Below are 20,135 nucleotides of genomic sequence, written 5' to 3'. Positions count from 1 at the left end.
CTGGCGTTGTAGCACAGGAAAAATTTGGTTGAGGGTCTTTGGTGGTAGTGGCAGCCATGGTGGAGGAGGCAACTTTGGGAAGATGAAGAATGTGGAGAAATTGGATTTTTTTTGGTAATCCGGGGTAAAATTGTAATTTTAAGTGTTTTCATTTAAAAAATAAATTAATGACACATTTCAGAACCTTATTGGTGCTTGACATATGCCTCTTTAGAAAGAAGTGGTCAAGCATAAGAGGTGTGTATTAGATATACAATGATTCTCGTGGTCAAGGATACATAAAGGAGATTTGGGTAGGGGTGTCCAAGGAGAGGGTATTACCCGTACCGGTATCGGTACCGCACCGTACCGATCCGGATTGGGGGTAGGGGTAAGGGATTTGGGTAAAGAGTAAGGGTAATGAGAGGGTACTAGAAAAAATACCCTTAGCACCGGTCCAGTTGGTACCTTTAAGGTACCGTATCGGTACCCTTATGTTTTGGCATTTGGCAACTGCCAAAAATGGCTATTTTTGCCTCCCTAACCCCCAACATCCCACCTACCCCCTAATTTATGTTTTTAATACCTAAGTTTGTTCAAATATACTTTGACCCCATTTTAAAACTGTAAATACCTCATTTTATTCTTTCAATTTTCACTCAAAAACTCTCATATCTTTCTAATTATCTCTCTCTCTCTATTTCTAATTGCAACTAACGTTTATAGCACTCAATTATTTTTGTATAACTTTTCAAGCATCAACATCAAGTATTTGATGGCGTATTTTTTTCTTGGCACTACACTATTAATTGGAGCAATTTTCTTCCATCAGCATCAATTATACATCGGTATTTGGTACATTTGTTACAATTCTCATTAATTTTCGCATTTATTTTTGTTATACTTGTTTTGCTATTTGTTTTTATTTTAATTATTAATTAATAGAAATGGCTCCTAAACTAGTAAAACGTGTTAAAAAAATTAACTAAGGATAATGCTAGCTCTAGTACTCCTACTTATGTTGACGACTTCACTCACGTAGATGAAACACCTGAATATCATGATGTTAATGTGAATTATCAACCACTATATCACGAAACAGTACAAGCACAATATGATAATTTTGATGATTTTAGTGAGGAAGAAGAGAACTTAGATGAAAAATGTACTAGTCATGTTTCTGTAGCTCCAATTCAGAGTCGATCTCAGTTTGGAGTTGATGTTCCGTTACCTACCACTAGAGAACTAGTTGAACGTAAAGAAAGATCCATTTATTGGCAATGGTTTACGCAGGATAAGACTAATGAAAAGGCTATTTGTAAACTTTGTAAACAACGATTATCTTTTAAGAATAAATATGGTTATGGCGGAACGAGAGGTTTAATGAAGCATATGCAACTTTACCACAAAGATGTTTGGCTTGCTAGGGAGGAGGGTCCCCGTTCAGAAACAAATCCTACTCAGTAAGGGCATGGTTCTCATACTGTACAACCACAAATTAACCTTGTGACGGGAGGACTTCTCCATTATGACCAAAAAAGGGGATACGGAAAATACTGCAAAATGGTTGTTGTAGAGAGTTTGTCTTTTATTTTTCCAGACGGGTTTGTTCGTTATATACAAGAAACATATAATCCTGCTTTTCAAGGTTTTCTATAACAACTGATAGAAATGATGTTTTATATTTCAATGTGAATACCAACAATATTTACGATATCTATTTTTCCACTTAGATTGTAGAGTTTCTATAACTTCTGACATAGGTCGTAGTGTAAATGGTTATGATTACTTAACAGTTACATGTCATTGGATAGATAACATCTGGGCTATGCAAAAATGCATTAGTGGTATCCGACACACTAGTATTTTTATTTCTAAACAAATTAAAGAAATTTGTGATTTTTTTTTTGGACTTTCTAACAAAATTATTACTATTACTTTAGATAATGCTTCTAGCAATGCTTACGCAGTTGGAGTTTTGAAAACTAGATTAACGTCACCTTTTGCGGATTTATTTCATATTAGATGTGCATGTCATATTTATAACTTAGTTGTTCAAGATGGACTTACTTTATTTGGCACTGCTCTTGACTAATCAAATTTGCAGCTGGTTATATTTTTTGCTCTCAAATACCTGCTAGACTTAGAGAATTTAAGATGCATTATGAATCTTGTGAATTACCCTTTAGAAAAATTTCTAAAGAAGTTGCAACTAGATGAAATTCAGCATATGATATGTCGTCTGTTACCTATGAATATCGATTGTCCTATTATCAACATGTTCTATGCCCATGTTGAATCTGTTCACGAAATGATAATAGATGATGATTGGGATATCACTTTCCATCTTATTCATTTTTTAGAAAAAAAATTCTATGCTACTAAAGAATTTTTTTGGGGTATATTATCCAACTATTTCTAGCATGTTAATTTATATAGCTGGAATTTCGATGTTAATTTTGAGTAATAGTTGTTACATAAAATGAGACAAAGGAATCGTCCAATACATGCTAATCTCCTACCAAAATTTAGATAAATAAAAGCTACAGTTCTATCTTATATAAATAATTTATCCAAAATTCAATAAGCTATAGAACTCATAAACTCAAAATTCTGGCTCTATTTCTATTGGCCTCCCATTGACGTTAAAATAGCACGGTCTAGCCAGTTTTCAGACTGGTCATTCAAAAATAGCCAGCGTTTGCTAAGTCAATAAAAAATAGCCATTATTTTGCTGCAACAGAGACCGGTACAGCATAATATACTGGAGTTCGATGCACTTGTGTATGAACTTCCAGCATATTATGTTGGACCAATATACTTTGCTGGCTCCAGTATAATATACTGGAGACTAGAGCACCGGTGCTCCAAACTCCAGTATATTATGCTAGACCGGTATATTATACTGGAACTCCAGTATATTAGACTGGAGTTCCGGTATAATATACTGGAACTCCAGTATATTATGCTGGAGTATTTTTTCGGATTTTGAATAGTGATTTTGTTCAGATTTATCTTTACATGAAAAGTGGCTAAATTTCGATTACTTTTGAAATTGTGGCTATTTTTGGATGACCACTTGTAAATCTGGCTATTTTTGAATTTCTCCCCCCATTGACTGCTAAGGGGCAACCGTTGAGTGAACTCTCCGCTATGGGTCCTTTTCGTGTTAGCTAAATTGTGGGTCGGTGTTCATGTCAACGCTTATTATACCAACATGCAAACGTAAGACCCGCAGATAGCCAGATACTGTATTGGTTAAAATCTTATTGCTGCGGTCAAGATGACCGACATCCCGTCCAGGCGGCAAGGCAGCGAAAGACGACATGGTCTTTTTCACATTTGGCACTCTCGATACCCGTCGGGTTAGAAGAAACAGCGTTTAGGGGACGACCAAGGCAGACATAGTGGAAGAAAGCGTCGGACCAAGTAAATAGCAAAGGTCACATGACTATATATAGTAGGGGAAAACCTTAGGTTAGGGGGGAGGGTTTTCTTCACTTCTTCCTCTCCCCTTAGTTCTCTCTTCTGTAATCTTCATAATAAAAAGAAGCACGAAACAATCTTCAGAAAAACATGTAAAACAACCTCTCCCATTGATTTATGGGAGCCACAATTAAGAGTTTCAATAAGATTGATTACCTCTATTTCATCTCATGTACTATTTTTTTTATTAGCTCATTGATCTGAAATTTATTATGTTTAACTAAGCTTTACCCTTTTATTTTTTTAATTGATTTGTTCAAAAAGGTTCCCATATATTTTGAGTCAAACAATTTGGTGCCGTCTATAGGGATTTCTTAGTGAAATGTCCTAGTCTCTTCCAGATCAAAGACAAGAAACACGATTACCCACCGAAAAAAGCGCTAAGGCAAAGCCCAATCCACGCAGGGCAAAGGCGTAACATAGGAGGGGAAAGAGAGTTAAATACAGTCACCGAATTTAGGAATCATCGCCCCATCAACCGTCGAAACGCCAAAAAAAATGAGCAACGTTATAAACCTACTCTCATTCACCGATCCATCAAATGGGGGTAAGGAAAGTATCATTTTAACTCACCTTCTGCTCTTTGCTGAAGCAAGAACACAAGTGTCGTGCGGGCGAGTGAGCAAAGAAACATCTCAATCAGAGAATGGGAAATTACTACAGGACAACCGAAACATCGCCCGCCGATGACACCTCCAGGACAGAAGGCAGGAATTAAACAAGGAAACTCCAATGTGTGCACCAAAAGAACATAAGCGAAACGGCAACGTTTCGTAATCTCCGACATTACGCTCTCCAATGCAACCAATATCAAGCGAACCGGGACTCCCCTAAAGTATGCCTGAATCACCAAAAATTGGGACTGACGACGAGTTACTATTTCGATAAGTTCGAAATAACACCCTTTAAGGCCAAGGGTCTTCGCCAAAAAGAAGAGTTCGACCTCGATCGAACGACGACGGGTTACTATTTCGATAAGTTTGAAATAACACCCTTTAAAGCCAAGGTCCTTCGCCAAAAAGAAGAGTTCGACCTCGATCGAATGACGACGGGTTACTGTTTCGATAAGTTCGAAATAACACCTTTTAAGGCCAAGGTCCTTTGCCAAAAAGAAGTGTTCGACCTCGATCGGACGATGACGGGTTACTATTTCGATAAGTTCGAAATAACACTCTTTAAGGCCAAGGGTCTTCGCCAAAAAGAAGAATTCGACCTCGATCGAACGACGATGGGTTACTATTTCGATAAGTTTGAAATAACACCCTTATAAGGCCACGAGCCTTCTCCAAAAAGAAATGTTCGACCTCGATCGAACGACGACGGGTTACTATTTCGATAAGTTCGAAATAACACCCTTTAAGGCCAAGGGCCTTTGCCAAAATGAAGAGTTCGATCTCGATCGAACGACGATGGGTTACTGTTTTGATAAGTTCGAAATAACACCCTTTAAGGCCAAGGTCCTTCACCAAAAAGAAGTGTTCGAACTCTATCAAATGACGGCGGGTTACTATTTCGATAAGTTCAAAATAACACCCTTCAAGGCCAAGGGTCTTCACCAAAAAGAAGAGTTCAACCTCGATAGAACGACGACGGGTTACTATTTCGATAAGTTCGAAATAACACCCTTTAAGGCCAAGGGCCTTCGCCAAAAAGAAGTGTTCGACCTCGATCGAACGACGATGGGTTACTATTTCGATAAGTTTGAAATAACACCCTTTAAGGCCAAGGGCCTTCCCCAAAAAGAAACGTTCGACCTCGATCGAATGATGACGGGTTACTATTTCGATAAGTTCGAAATAACACCCTTTAAGGCCAAGGGCCTTCACCAAAAAGAAGTGTTCGACCTCGATCGAACGACGACAGGTTACTATTTTGAAGTTCGAAATAACACCCTTTAAGGCCAATGGTCTTCGCCAAGAAGAAGAGTTCGACCTCGATCGAACGACGACGGGTTACTATTTCGATAAGTTCGAAATAACACCCTTTAAGGCCAAGGGCCTTCGCCAAAAAGAAGTGTTTGACCTCTATTGAACGACGACGGGTTACTATTTTGATAAGTTCGAAATAACACCCTTTAAGGCCAAGGGTCTTCGCCAAAAAGAAGAGTTCGACCTCGATCGAACGACGACGGGTTACTATTTCGATAAGTTCAAAATAACACCCTTTTAAGGCCACGACCCTTCTCCAAAAGGAAGTGTTTGACCTCGATCGAACGACGACGGGTTACTATTTTGATAAGTTCGAAATAACACCCTTTAAGGCCAAGGGCCTTTGCCAAAAAAAAGAGTTCAAGCTCGATCGAACGACGATGGGTTACTATTTCGATAAGTTGGAAATAACACACTTTAAGGCCAAGATCCTTCGCCAAAAAGAAGTGTTCGACCTCGATCAAACGACGGCGGGTTACTATTTCGATATGTTTGAAATAACACCCTTTAAGGCCAAGGGCCTTCCCCAAAAAGAAAAGTTCGACCTCGATCGAATGATGACGGGTTACTATTTTGATAAGTTTGAAATAACACCCTTTAAGGCCAAGGGCCTTCACAAAAAAGAAGTGTTCGACCTCGATCGAACGACGACGGGTTACTATTTCGAAGTTCGAAATAACACCCTTTAAGGCCAATGGTCTTCGCCAAGAAGAAGAGTTCGACCTCGATCGAACGACGACGGGTTACTATTTCGATAAGTTCGAAATAACACCCTTTTAAGGCCAAGGGCCTTCGCCAAAAAGAAGTGTTTGACCTCTATTGAACGACGACGGGTTACTATTTTGATAAGTTCGAAATAACACCCTTTAAGGCCAAGGGTCTTTGCCAAAAAGAAGAGTTCGACCTCGATCGAACGACGATGGGTTACTATTTCGATAAGTTCAAAATAACACCCTTTTAAGGCCACGACCCTTCTCCAAAAGGAAGTGTTTGACCTCGATCGAACGACGACGGGTTACTATTTTGATAAGTTCGAAATAACACCCTTTAAGGCTAAGGGCCTTTGCCAAAAAAAGAGTTCAAGCTCGATCGAACGACGATGGGTTACTATTTCGATAAGTTGGAAATAACACACTTTAAGGCCAAGATCCTTCGCCAAAAAGAAGTGTTTGACCTCGATCAAACGACGGCGGGTTACTATTTTGATAAGTTCAAAATAACACCCTTCAAGACCAAGGGTCTTCGCTAAAAGAAGAGTTCAACCTCGATAGAATGACGACGAGTTACTATTTCGATAAGTTTGAAATAACACTCTTTAAGGCCAAGGGCCTTCGCCAAAAAGAAGAGTTCGACCTCGATCGAATGACGACGGGTTACTATTTTGATAAAGTTCGAAATAACACCCTTTAAGGCCAAAGGCCTTCACCAAAAAGAAATGTTCGACCTCGATCGAACGAAAACGGGTTACTATTACGATAAGTTCGAAATAACACCCTTTAAGGCCAATGGTCTTCGCCAAAAAGAAGAGTTCGACCTCGATCGAACGACGACAGGTTACTATTTCGATAAGTTCGAAATAACACCCTTTAAGTCCAAGGGCCTTCGCCAAAAAGAAGTGTTCGACCTCGATCGAATGACGATGGGTTACTATTTTGATAAGTTCGAAATAACACCCTTTAAGGCCAAGGGTCTTCGCCAAAAAGAAGAGTTCGACGTAGATCAAATGACGACGGATTACTATTTCGATAAGTTTGAAATAACACCCTTTAAGGCCAAGGGCCTTCGCCAAAAGAAGAGTTCGACCTCGATCGAACGATGACGGGTTACTATTTCGATAAGTTCGAAATAACACCCTTTAAGGCCAAGGGCCTTCGTTAAAAAGAAGTGTTCGACCTCGATCGAATGATGACGGGTTACTATTTCGATAAGTTCGAAATAACACCCTTTAAGGCCAAGGGCCTTCGCCAAAAAGAAGAGTTCATTCTCGATCGAACAACGACGGGTTTCTATTTCGTTAAGTTCAAAATAACACCCTTTAAGGCCAAGGGTCTTCGCTAAAAAGAAGAGTTCGACCTCGATCGCACATCGATGAGTTTCTATTTCGATAAGTTCGAAATAACACCCTTTAAGGCCAAGGGCCTTCGCCAAAAAGAAGAGTTCGACCTTGCTCGAACAACGACGAGTTGATATTTCGACAAAAGCTCGAAATCACACCCTAAAGGCCACGAGCCATCACCAAAGAGAATATTCAAAATATTCCTAAGTACAAGAACCGTCAGAATATATAAAGGGAAAGAAAGATCAGGACTCGCCATACAAGAATTTACCTCGCACCAAAGTCACAAAAAGCAAAAACAAAGATAAAGTGCAAGGCAAATAACAACGAAAAATTCTTCTTTATACAAAGTCACTACGCAAACGATCACACATTACACACGGCCCAAGCCAACAATAAAAAGAAAAAAAGAAGAAGAAGAGGAAAGGAGAAAGAAACAATGACAACTGACAACAAATAAATAAAAAAAACATGCATTCTTTCACGCGGCATCATCATCGCCACCATCTCTAGGAATCCCTCCCTTATCATCCGCGCCCTCATCGGCCTCCGGAGTCGCAGAGTCACAACCACAGTTGACACGAGCCTCTCGCGCATTTGCCCGTGCTCCTTTATATGCGGCCTCAGTAACATTGCCTGCCTCCCACAAACTCTTGTATATATCCCGCTGAGCTTCAACATGAACCCAAAGCTCGTGTAAGCAACGGGGAACAACGGCGGAGGAAGACTTTATTTGAGCTAATAGTTGCTCCTTTTCAGCCTCCAGAGCGGCGACCCGATCTCCTAAGGTCGAAGCTTCCTGGTCGATCTCACCAATGCGTTCCTCAAGCCTCGCCTCCATTAGCGTGGTCGTTGCTCTCTCCGACTCCTGCTCGGACTGGAGGATGCGGATAGTGTTCTCCAGGGCCGCCGCCCTTGCCGAAGCAGCGAACCAGGCACTCTCGATACTCTCCAACCCGGCAACCTTTCTCTCCAACTCGGCCAACTTTCCCATCCACTCCGCACTCATCGCCTCAACCTTGATAAGATTCTGATCCATCTCGGCCTGCATCGACCTCAGTCTCCCCTACAGATAGTCATACTCTACGGCTACCCCCTTGCCTAACTCAAGCTCTTCGTCCTTCGCGCGAAGTTTCTCCTCGAGCACACTATTTCTGCGAACGGCCTCCATCAACTGCTGGTCTCTCTTCTCCAGTTCTTCGCCGAGGGATTAAGCACCAAGATTCTCCCTCAGCCGCTCGTGTAACTCACGGCACTTATTGCGATAGCGCTGATATTTCTCCAATGCCTTCAGGAAAATCTTCGTCCAAATGTCAGCCCTACGAGCACTCTCGATTTCCAACATGTACGTCTGAAAAACAAAAAGACAAGTTAAGAACGTATTATCCAGAAAAATAAAAGAAACATGAAGGAAAGGCGAAATATACCCTCAGTCCCATAGCGGCCACTTCATTCATCAAGTCGCTATCAGGAACATTCCAGAGAGCCTCGTTCTCGGCAGCGGAGCAGAAAATATCGAACTGCGGTACCAAATCCTCCGTGTCCCCCAGGAGATTAACATCTGAAGAGATCTCAAGAATACGGGTCGGGCCTCCCGCATGAACCATAGAGTGGGTAATACCCTCTTCAAACATCCTAACATCATCAGGATCGAGGTCCGACTCGGATTCATAGTCGTCGACTACAATGCCCTTTCCTCTTTCAGCAGTTGAGGAGGAAGCACGACTAGGTACGGAGGACGAGGGTACATCTGAAACCACAACGGCGGAAGAAATCTGGCCCCCATCACGGCAGGTTGCTGATCAACAATAATGGCAGGAATCTCCGTCGACGGGGCAGATACGATGACCGGCTCTATCTTTACGGGAGGAGCGGTATCAATCCCCACCCTAGATCACGTCAAGGGAAAGTCGTCCAGGTGTATTACAGTTGGAGGGGTTGTCTCGAATTCCACTCGCCGCCTCTTGGACGGCCCTTCTTCTTCCTTAGCATGGGGAGATTCAACCATCAAACGAGCGACACGAGTCGGGACCTCAGTCTGAGAAGTGGCCTCCGCAGGAATAACCACAACCGCAAACTCAACTGAAACAGCCTTCGATGAAGACCGAGTGGTAGGTGCTGCAGCGGGGCGAGCAGACGATGCCGATTGACGAAAAGCTGATGGAGGAGCCCTCGCTCTCCGCACTCTCCCTGACATCGACAAATAGCACATAAGAAACTAAGTAAAAAGAGAGAATAAATAGCAAACAGAAACGACATCTCACCTGTTAGGGGCCTACGTCCAAATTTTTCATAAAAGGTTGACCATGTGCGAACCCCCGTCGTATAAGGGAAGATGGCACTCACCCACTCGTGGATACCTTCGACAGATGGAGAGGGAAATTTCTCAGTTGCAGAGACGTAACAGGGTTTAGTACTGTAACAAAAAGTGGTCGGGCATCTCACCGACTAAAAACATAAGAAACTTAAGCTCAAAGTTCCACTTCTCAGGGAACCTCGTTTGATCCGCCACAATGTGCTTAGTCCGCACATAGAAATAATTCTCGTAAAAACGACGGTTAGCCCTATCGTCCATTTTCACCACCAGACTCTTCGACCCCCAAGGACGCATGTGAATCATCGTGCCGCGAATGAATTGGGGGGCAAAGATATTGAGCATGTGATCCAAAGTGATCTCACGACCGGCGAGTTTCGCAAACTTGAGCAACATAAGGAACAGCTTGTACAGGTACGACAAAAGTTTGGCGGGGCATACGTCGTAAACACGGCAGAAATCTACCACCAGGAGAGGGAGAGGAAGTGTGTATCCAATAAGAAAGGGGTAGGCGTAGAACATGCAGTACCCAGGGCGGCAAAATGGACTATGTCGTTCCCTACCACTGGCCGCATGCCAACGTAACTGGGGATTCCCCACCTAGCTTTCAACTCTGCAATGTCTTCTTCTTTTATAACAGAGGGGACATGTTCCAGCTCCACCCCGGCGCGACTACAGAAATCGGTCCATTCTCTCTCAGGACGAGGCAAGATCTCGGCTACCGACGGGACCTCCTCATCTTCCACCACTTCTACTCCTCCGGTGGCCAGAGCAACGTTTTCCGGCACCGAAATTGTGACAGGGAGATCAGTGCGAGAAGAATCACCAGTCATTTTGTCAAGATGGTGTGGCAAAAAGACAATGGAAAGGAAGGGTGAAAGTTTTCGGTCAACTGGGGGCGAATGAAAATTCGGAGTATCAAGAAGAAAGTATATTCGCAGAATTCTTTCAAGCAAAGGGAAAAGAAGTGTGTCAATCGAATGATGTGTTCCTTCTATTTATAAGAGACATAAATCCTCAAAGCACGAAACCCAAGAGTCGCCAATGGAATCTGATAGGGCACGAAACGTTTCGGTTCCCCAGAAACGTGTGTCATAATGGCGGCAACCACAAAACAATGTTTTAATACCAAATGATGTTTTGGTTCCGAAACAGCCGCAACGGTCCAAGGATATCGAAAGAGCGTCGTCATCCCATTTGAAACCTAAGAAGCATAACCAAGAAACAAGTAGTCAGATTTCTCTTGAATTCGTAGCAATCATGATATGTCTGTCTGGCCTGACAGGGGACGACCCCGACAGATGGAGAAACTAACTGTATTGGTCAAAATCTGACCGCTGCGATCAAGCTAACCGACATCCCGTCCAGGCGGCAAGGCAGCGAAAGACAACATGGTCATTCCACATCCGACACTCTCGATACCCGTCGATTCAGAAGAAATAGTGTTTAGAGGACGACCAAGGCAGACATAGTATGAGAGAGTGTCGGACCAAGTAAATAGCAAAGGTCCCATGACTATATATAATATGGGAAAACCTTCGGTTAGGGGGGGGGTCTTCACTTCTTCCTCTCCCCCTAGTTCTCTCTTCTGTAATCTTCATAATGAAAAGAAGCACGAAGCTATTTCCAGAAAAACATGTAAAACAACTTCTCGCATTGATTAATGGGAGCCACACTGAAGAGTTTCAATTAGCTCATTGTTCTGGAATTTATTATGTTTAATTAAGATTTACCGTTTTATTTTCTTTAATTGATTTGTTCAGAAAGATTCCCATATCTTTTGAATCAAACAGATACTAGTTTATTAATTTCGATTGCTAGGTTGATGTCAACTTTTGTTTCTACTCATTTATGTCTTATATAGTATTAAATTTGTAATTTATGTTTTGGTCAACTTGTATTTTAATATTTCCATTATCATGTGCAAGCTTTATTTACGGCAGAATACTTTTTAAGCAACAACCTCTCTACTAAAATTATATTAGTGCTTATATCTAAGTGAAAATCCGAGCTATTCTGAAACGTCCGCTCAGTCATGCAAGCGATAAATTTTGACCATGAACTTAAATGCTTGAAACTTGTAAACTAACACTTGGATAGTTTTTAATATTAATTTGTTTTATTTTTAGTTTTTGCAAACTTAGTTTTTAGGTTGTTGGAAAGAGTTTCTATGAGAAAAGTACTTGAATGCTTGAAAATTGAAAGAGCAATACTGGTAGCAATTTGTTTGAGCTTTCGTAAAACTATTGTTGCAAAAGACCAAACAAACACCAACTTGTTTTTAAAAGCTCTTTTTGGCGGCTTCCTGCAATTTCTAGTGTGTCCTCTTAGTTTATAGGGACCTCTATTTATAACTATGAAAGAGAGATAACTGTTGCAGATAACCTATTTTATTCCATTTAATTGACTTCCTGGAATTATCATACGGTCATACCAACGAAAATTGAATATGTGAACTGGTTGGGCCACGTTACTTGAAAACTTAAAAGACTTTAATTGTCCTGTTGATTTACTTGGCATGTGACATGATCGTATTTGACTAGGATGCGTCGTCACTCAGCACTGGCATGAATTTCGGCTTCTAAATGAAGTGACATCCGAATGCGCACCAAGCTAATAAACTGGGTTCACCTTGTGAAGTCCAACTAGATGGATCAACCAATATGGAGTTGTATTCTTAATTAAATTCATGACTTAAATAATCTTGCTTTCGGCCCCGCATTTCTGTGATTTAGGATTGTCACGATATAAAAAAGATGCTTCTTGTATGCGTGTTTGACCATTTAGTTCCTAGGATGATGCTCCATAGCACCTTACTAGGCACTAGCTGTATCTAGTTGTGTCCAAGTTAGTGTAGTCCCTGAAAAATAATCCAAGTAAATACTAGTGGTATCAGGACTGAGGCTTACCCTCGAGAGGGAGGTTTTCCTCTTCGTGCTCGTGTGAAGCGTATGCGTACAGGTGTGTGCTAGGTGCAAGATATGGAAAGAAATGAAAGTAAAGAGATAAGAGGAAAGCTTTAGCATACAACAAATTAGTAGATAAACCTCAATGACCATGAAATGTATAAATGACAAAAGCATTACTCTAATCTGGTGAAAATCCTTATACATCTGCAGTCCAAGATTTCAGGTATCTTACGCAGCATGCATCAGAAACCTGTATTAAAGACAAGTTAAAACATTCTGCTTAAATTTATTACAACAAGGGTCTGGAGACTACAACTCATTTACTCAAAGTTATAATGCTTGTCCACTTCTTCAGAAACATCCCAAGTACAGCTCATTCCTTTTGGGAACTCAACCAAGTCGCCTGCGCCTATCTCAACAATCTCATCAGACCCATCAGGGTAAACCTTCACTTTTCCCTTCAGCAAGTAACATGTCTCTTTGGCAGAGTATGTCCATGGGAATTTGCTAGGAGGACAGCCCCACCTAAGAAAGTCTTTAATTAGGAACTCCTCCACCCCCCCCCCCCCCAAAAAAAAAATAGCGTTTAGAGTAAACAAATATGTAAAACAACAGTCAGATTAAGCAAAAAAAAAAAAAGATTCTGGATGAAATGATGTGCTACTAGGAGACAATTCCAGGGTAGAAGGAGCAACAGAAGATAGACCACCCCTTTAAACATGGTGCATCAGAGTGAATCAGCCAGTGAAGGTTTAATAAGGATCCCCATTTTAACATGGCGCAATCTGTTTCTAAGCATTGTAAAGTACCTTCTACCTCTAGGTAAAAGTTTCACTTTCAAGGAAGGTTTGATGTAACCTTGAAATTCACCATACCGATTACTTTTGCAAGCTTCAGTCTCTTGGGAGACAAAAAAGGCAGCCCGGTGCACTAAAGTCCCGCTATCCGCAGAGTCTGGGAGACAAAAATAAAATTCTGAATTTAAATTATGGAGGTATATTTCATCTAACAGGCCCCAATTCTTATAATTTGATGCTTAATCACAATTAGAGGGCATCGTCTAAATCACATAGTATTCTGCTTAGGTACTGTAGAAAGCTGTTGTATTATCCCCTCCCCTCTTTTATTTTTCTCCCCTTTATTTACTTCTCTTCTCTGCTAATCGAGTTCAAGTTTAATCCTATCAGAGGAGGAAAAGATCTTCTATTTCGCATGCCTAACCACTATATTTATCTACAAAGATCAGGAAAGTGGAAGTACACAAGCGAAAGATGCTGCCTAGGTTTGAAACGGAAATTACCTGTCCCTGGAAAATTGAATGTCAATAAGACTTCAGGTGGATAAACAACGTGATATCCAGAATTTACATAAAACAGTTCTTACCACATCAAGAATTCCACAGAGCAGGAGCATGAGAAAATGTCAAAAGTGTGTTATGATGAGGAACAATATTTTGAAATTTCTCTTGGCCATCTAACTTCAGAGATCAAGAAGAAAAAACAAGGCAAATCTTCTCTACACGCAGGTCAGAGAGGCCAAAATATCATTTTAAGACTTGGAGCTAAAGGGAAAAGTATTCCTTTCAGTTAGGATAAAACTAAAATTGAGTAAACTATTTCACAAGATTAAAGCACGCTCACATATGTGCACTAAATCCAGTGCCACCCAAAACTGCACTTCTAACTTAAATGAATGGCATCTTCCTTGAGCTTATGCATGCTTGCCAAAGCCTGAATTTTCTTTTCTACAGACATTCTCTACTTATAATGTTTCTTTTATCGGTTTATCTACTTATAGTGTTTTCTCCCCGCAATGTTGATGATTACAGTGTCAGTCCATCCACCCTTGAGATCTTAAAAGTGGAGACATGGCAGAAACTTACAAACTTATTAAGATAATTAAGTCTAATCCCCAAAAAGGAAAAAAGGAGAAAACATAAGATGACTAAAGGGATGTCAGGGGATCTAATTGAAGGAGAAAATTAAGTCAAATGGATGCGTGCATTTCATGGAGTCATCGGCCAGGTAAAATATTTCTGAAAAAAGACGAGAAACTAAAGGTTGGATAATGGTTGGTTATTTGAATAAGATGATTGGAAGCTCCTTTGATTTTATCGGCGTGAAGGTAAGGAGAAATTTGCAGCTTTAAGGTTGTAGAAATCATGGATGGTGTGACTTCTAAGATAGCAGCAATAACCATCAAAATAGCTTTTTTCTCTCTCTAAAAATAACCACTGTGGTCATGATGAGGTGGAGCCAACATGAGAATTTGACTAACTTTCAAAGTGATTTTAATCAGAGCTTGTTTAGTTGATTTGATATCCATCAGAGCTAAATGGAAGAGCTCAGGCTTTTGCAATAGAGTGATCTATCAGCAAATGAAAAGATGTTCACAAGGATAAACCTCATGAAAGAGCACAGAAGAGTGATTTGTATTTTTTAGCAAATAGTTTTTGAATAACCGAGAAATCGCTGAGGCAGGGGCGGAGTTCGCCGAAATTCCTAGTGTAGATAGGTTTAAACTTTTTTATGTAAATATACTAATATGTTGAGCACCCTTGGTTTTTTCGTATGTTTGCTTCTTTATATTTTGAATTAAAATTCTGATTCCGTCATTGCTCTGACCCTTAGAGCCATAAAACTACAAATGGAGCCTTAATATTTGCTTCAATGTTAAGTACACTTGTTGAGGACAAAAGCTTGATATTTAAGTGAAGTAGGGTAGAGGAGCTGGCTCATCATCCAGCGGGTGTCAAACCGTACACCCTCCAATTGGTACGGACAAAGGTAGCTCCGCTAACAAAAATTGGTTATCCAGTACTCACTTGCCGGACTAATTCAAAGGGGGAAGCATTCCCTAATTCGATACATTCTACCACACTCCTTGGTGGTAGCAAAAGGGGTTACTCTTATGTTAGGGTTTAAATGTTACTATAGAAATACAAAGAGAATTGAATGAAAAAAGTAACGTACGTAAGTAGCAAAATCAAAACATAAAATAAAGAAGAGAAAAAGAAGTATACTTGGGCCAAGATCTGACGCCGAGGTCAGTGAGTTTAGATTCAGGGGGGTTCTTAATGACCTTCACTCCCGCTATCTCCGCAGCCATGTTTTCTGCTGCTTCTATTCTCACTCCCCTTCTTCTGCTAGTTAATAATGGTATTTTGTTGCCGAATATGTTGGAACATCTATTGGCATTAATTATTCCCGCTCCGCAGATGCTACCGCTTACACTACTCCCCACACAAGCCATGCTTAGCATATTCAATAGATGCACCCCACCCAATTCTAATCAATTTATGTGTTCATTGCCTTCCACTTATTACTTGTATCTTATCATTTTCTACCACATATTTTTTCCTTCAAATGTGGACCAAATTTCATCGACCTAGTCTTTTTTTTTTTTTGGTTGGGTTGTACGCACAATGTTAGAGTTTTGAAGAAAAAAATCCCCGTTTCAGTTTATGTGAATCTATTTACTTTTTATCCGTTTCAAAAAGAATGACCCCTTTCTAAATTTGGTAACAATTTAATTTAAACTTACAATTATACCCTTAATGAGAAGCTTCTATAACCACACAAATACTCTAGGTCCTTCTTGACTTGTTTAGGACCACAAATTTCAAAAGTTTTCATTTTTTTCTTAAACTCCGTGCCCAGTCAAACAAGTTTACATAAATTGGAACGGAGGGAGTAGAAATTTGACACAATTTAATCTTTGATTTAGAATAAAAGAGATAATCTCCAAAGTATCTTCAAATTCTTTTCGTGGAGAATTGATCTTGAATTTGATTATTTGTCAGAATTCATAAACACTTGAATAATTGCCATGAATTATATGTAGAGAGACTTTCACAAACCACTATGTTTTAGTGGTTATTAGCTAGTTGTAGCTACCATTTACTATATTACTTCCTATAGCTATGTTTTCAGATTTTTTAGAGTGTATTCGATGTATTTAAGCTACTGTATTCACGAATACAGCTGCATTTCTAGACGTAAAACAGAGGATTACAGCTAGACAGATTTTTGTATTCGAGTGTACTTGAATGTATTCATGGCGTGAAACATGGGATTACAGCTGGACAGATTATTGTATTCGACTGTATTCACGGCGTGAAACAGGGGATTACACTGTTTTTAAACGAAAAGTGAATCAATTAACATAATAGACTCCTAATATAACTCAACAAACTCAATTATAACACACAAATTTTGTATTTTCAGTTATAAAAAAGATTCTCAACCGAAAAACACCCCAAAAACATAGCAATATTCAGAGAAATCATATAATACATCTGAATACATAAATTATATTAATTAAAAAAAACATATGAATACATTCATGGAATATAGCGAGACAGTGAATACAATACAATTAAAAAAAAGACAATGAATACAATGAAATACATAGAATACAACAAGATACATTGAAATACAATGAAAAAAAAGACAATGAATACAATGAAATACATCGAGATACATTGAAATATATTAACAGAAAATTCAAGTTGCTCAGCCCCCAACTCCATCGTCTTTGTTCAAGAACAACCCTAAGCTTACGTATACCGAAGTGGCAACACCAAACGCGTAAGCACCAATTGCCGCCGCAACCAATTCTTTTCCGGGCTTCACCACCGCACCAACACAAACAATACCAAAAGCCCCCAATGGAACCCGCTTCGACAACTCTTTCCTAGTCCCCGAAACGATAGCGTCTGCAAATACCTCCACCGCGAAGTCCTTAAATTCAGTATTCCCAAGCACAATTTCGCTCTCTTTCTCCTCGCCGGACCGGCGAGTGGAGACGACTTTTAAGGCCTTATCTACTTGTAATCAGGTCGGAGGCAATTTGAACCAGTTGGTTATGAGAGGGACGGAGGGATAGAGAGAAGCGTGGAGGCGTTCGGAGGCGGAGAAGAGCCAGTAGGTTAAGTAGAGAGAGAGAGAGAGGGAGAATAGATATGAGGTAGGGGATAGGAGAAATTTGAGGGGATATGAGAGAGAAAAATAATACAAAGCTTATTTTATGGCTTAAGGGTAGGAGGTGACCATAAATAGATATTTGGCTATGAAAAATCAAAAGGTAGCTGTGGAATATAATTTTTAAAAGGATATTTATTTAAAATAAATAAGGCATCAATCTTTGCTATAGGAGGTAATTAATCCTTATATGTAATTGTAAGAGTTTAAGTTCTATGTTAGTATGTACTGCTTGTGTAAAAAACATGTATACGTTACATTACTTTCATGTATAAATCTCTTTTTAGGACCGGCCCATATTTAATACGGATAGAAAATGAGTTAACCGGCGAATAGTATGGATAACCATATTATCCATGGCTTCTTGAATATGATCATTTTTGGGAGAATTCCTAATCTCCCAAAATTAAGGAACCCCTAATTTGAGTCTTTATAAGTGTAAGAGTTTAACACATTAGTTATTTATTTTCTAAGTGTACAATATGGTTCTTATCCATATTTGACCTATATTTAAAAAGTTCATTATCCAATCCATTTTTTAGTGGATAATATGGATGGATAACTGTTTTTCTTAATCTATTTTGCCACCACCAGATTTTGACATGAACTACTTCAACAATCAACATTGATGGTACACAAACCTATTAGACATAGGTATATAGGATGGAAAACCCAGCACTAGGGGGAGTACAAGATTAGTACTGTAACTCATATCAGCCTCAACATTATCACCTTCTCTTCTGCAAAGCACTCTCTCACTTCTCTTGTAGCTTCTGTGATCTCCTTTGACTTTATTAAAGACCTGTATTCATAATGTATTAAAGCAGTTTCTGGGCCGAATCCGAACATACAAGTAAAATTGCGAACATCACAGGACACTTGTGCCGAGATAAACTCTTGAGATACAAATGCTCTCATTGTATCCACATTACAATATTAACAAAATAAGAGTTAAACAGATGAATTGTGAGATTTTTCACAACATGCTCCTTGTCTACCCTTAAAAATTTCTTAATCTATAACATTAGCTCGATTCTATAACTGCTTCTCAACAGGACAATACAGAAGCAAATGTTAATAACACCAAGTAAACAGAGTAGAGCATGGCTCGGCTAAATACTTAAATGTGTTACCAACGTCGCATATTGAAATAAATATATTGGGGTCAATATCACCTGTGGAAAAACGACACAAATGCCAAAGGTGCACTGATCCATGTCCATCAAATTCTTGTCGTCAAATGGTATTAACATAGCAGAAGACTCAAAAATGGTTGAGTTCCACCTTGCTTGCCTAACTGTCGCAAGGTGAGCTGAAGGTTAACATGCAGCTCACTGGGTTGTCACACTCTTTGCAAGATTGCGAGGTTGATCAACATTGTGTCCACGTAGAACAGTCAAATGATATGCCAATAACTGAAAAACATGACAAAGAAGGTAAATATATAGAACATATCTTTAGAACAGAATTTAGCTAGCAGTTTGTAGATCATTGAATTTGCTGGCCAGAAATTATTATGGAACATTAATCATAAAAGAAGCTTGTATTCCAAGAATTTCCACTTAGCCAGTAAATTGAGCAACACATTGAAGTTCCTTATCCTAAAATGAGGAGAATGTTAATTAAGGAAACAAAGAAAATTATGGAGAAATGCACATCACAAACATACCACGTGTGTGTGTGTGTGTACCTTATAATGTCAGTGAGCTGCCCAACACCAAGGCTTAAGAAATTGAAATAATAAGCTGTGACCCACTAAAGAGGAGAAAACTTGACAGCTAATTTTTGCTTGGCACTGGCACCAGAATTCCAGGAAGATAAGATCAAAAGACTATAAAGATCGATGAAGCTCATAGGATTGACAAATTATAGAAGAAATCAGAAAAGTAATAATAGGCTTGAATTTACACATGCAGAATGTTCCCAGTGAATCCAATTTCCCCTAAATATTCTATGTTTTTTCACTTAATTAGTTAATTTCTCTCAACTGATGTGGGACTGAAGAAATAAGCAATTTGGAGAGAGAGAGAGAGAGACATGAAAAGACGGAGCTTGAGACTAGAGCTGCAATAGCACCTCTGGTTAGCACTGCAACAGCGTGTTGCAACGCCTCAGTCAGTAAATCAAAATCTTTGGTACTCAAGCCTGGATTTCGAGCACTATATATGGATACATTCAACACTAAAAAGGGTGATTCTAAATGCTAGAAGTTTTCGCCTGAATAGAGAAGAGAATATCCAATGGAATCCTTGGAGAAGAATGAAGAGAGGAATGGAATCCTTGGAGAAGGATGAAGAGAGGAAGAGGAGAGACAAGTTTTCTCTAAATCTCTGTATCTAAGTTTACCATGTCGAAATTAACATTATTCTTGTGATGTTTAAATGGTATATTGAGCATATTCTTTTGTATTAGGAATAGTGGAATCCAATGTCTCTAACTTGGAGTTGTTTTAATTGAATTTTGTGGCGATTGTGTTTATTA

The 20,135-nt window shown here is 39.6% G+C and overlaps 1 protein-coding gene across 1 annotated transcript in view; it reads right to left on the bottom strand.

The window, feature by feature from the left end:
* Positions 1 to 18,468: 18,468 nt before the first annotated feature.
* The window catches only part of LOC104214432 (glutamine--fructose-6-phosphate aminotransferase [isomerizing] 1-like), a 34,917-nt gene continuing 33,250 nt past the window's right edge, over positions 18,469 to 20,135 (bottom strand). Inside the window, exon 14 of the mRNA XM_070163649.1 lies at positions 18,469 to 19,069. Coding sequence (XP_070019750.1) covers positions 18,986 to 19,069 — 84 coding nt within the window. The 3' untranslated portion in view covers positions 18,469 to 18,985. The remainder of the gene's footprint in view (positions 19,070 to 20,135) is intronic.

Source organism: Nicotiana sylvestris, chromosome 12 (genome assembly GCF_000393655.2).
Source record: "Nicotiana sylvestris chromosome 12, ASM39365v2, whole genome shotgun sequence".
NCBI lineage: Eukaryota > Viridiplantae > Streptophyta > Magnoliopsida > Solanales > Solanaceae > Nicotiana > Nicotiana sylvestris.
The sequence above is the reverse complement of the archived record's forward strand: the minus strand, read 5'-3'. Positions and strand labels throughout refer to the sequence as shown.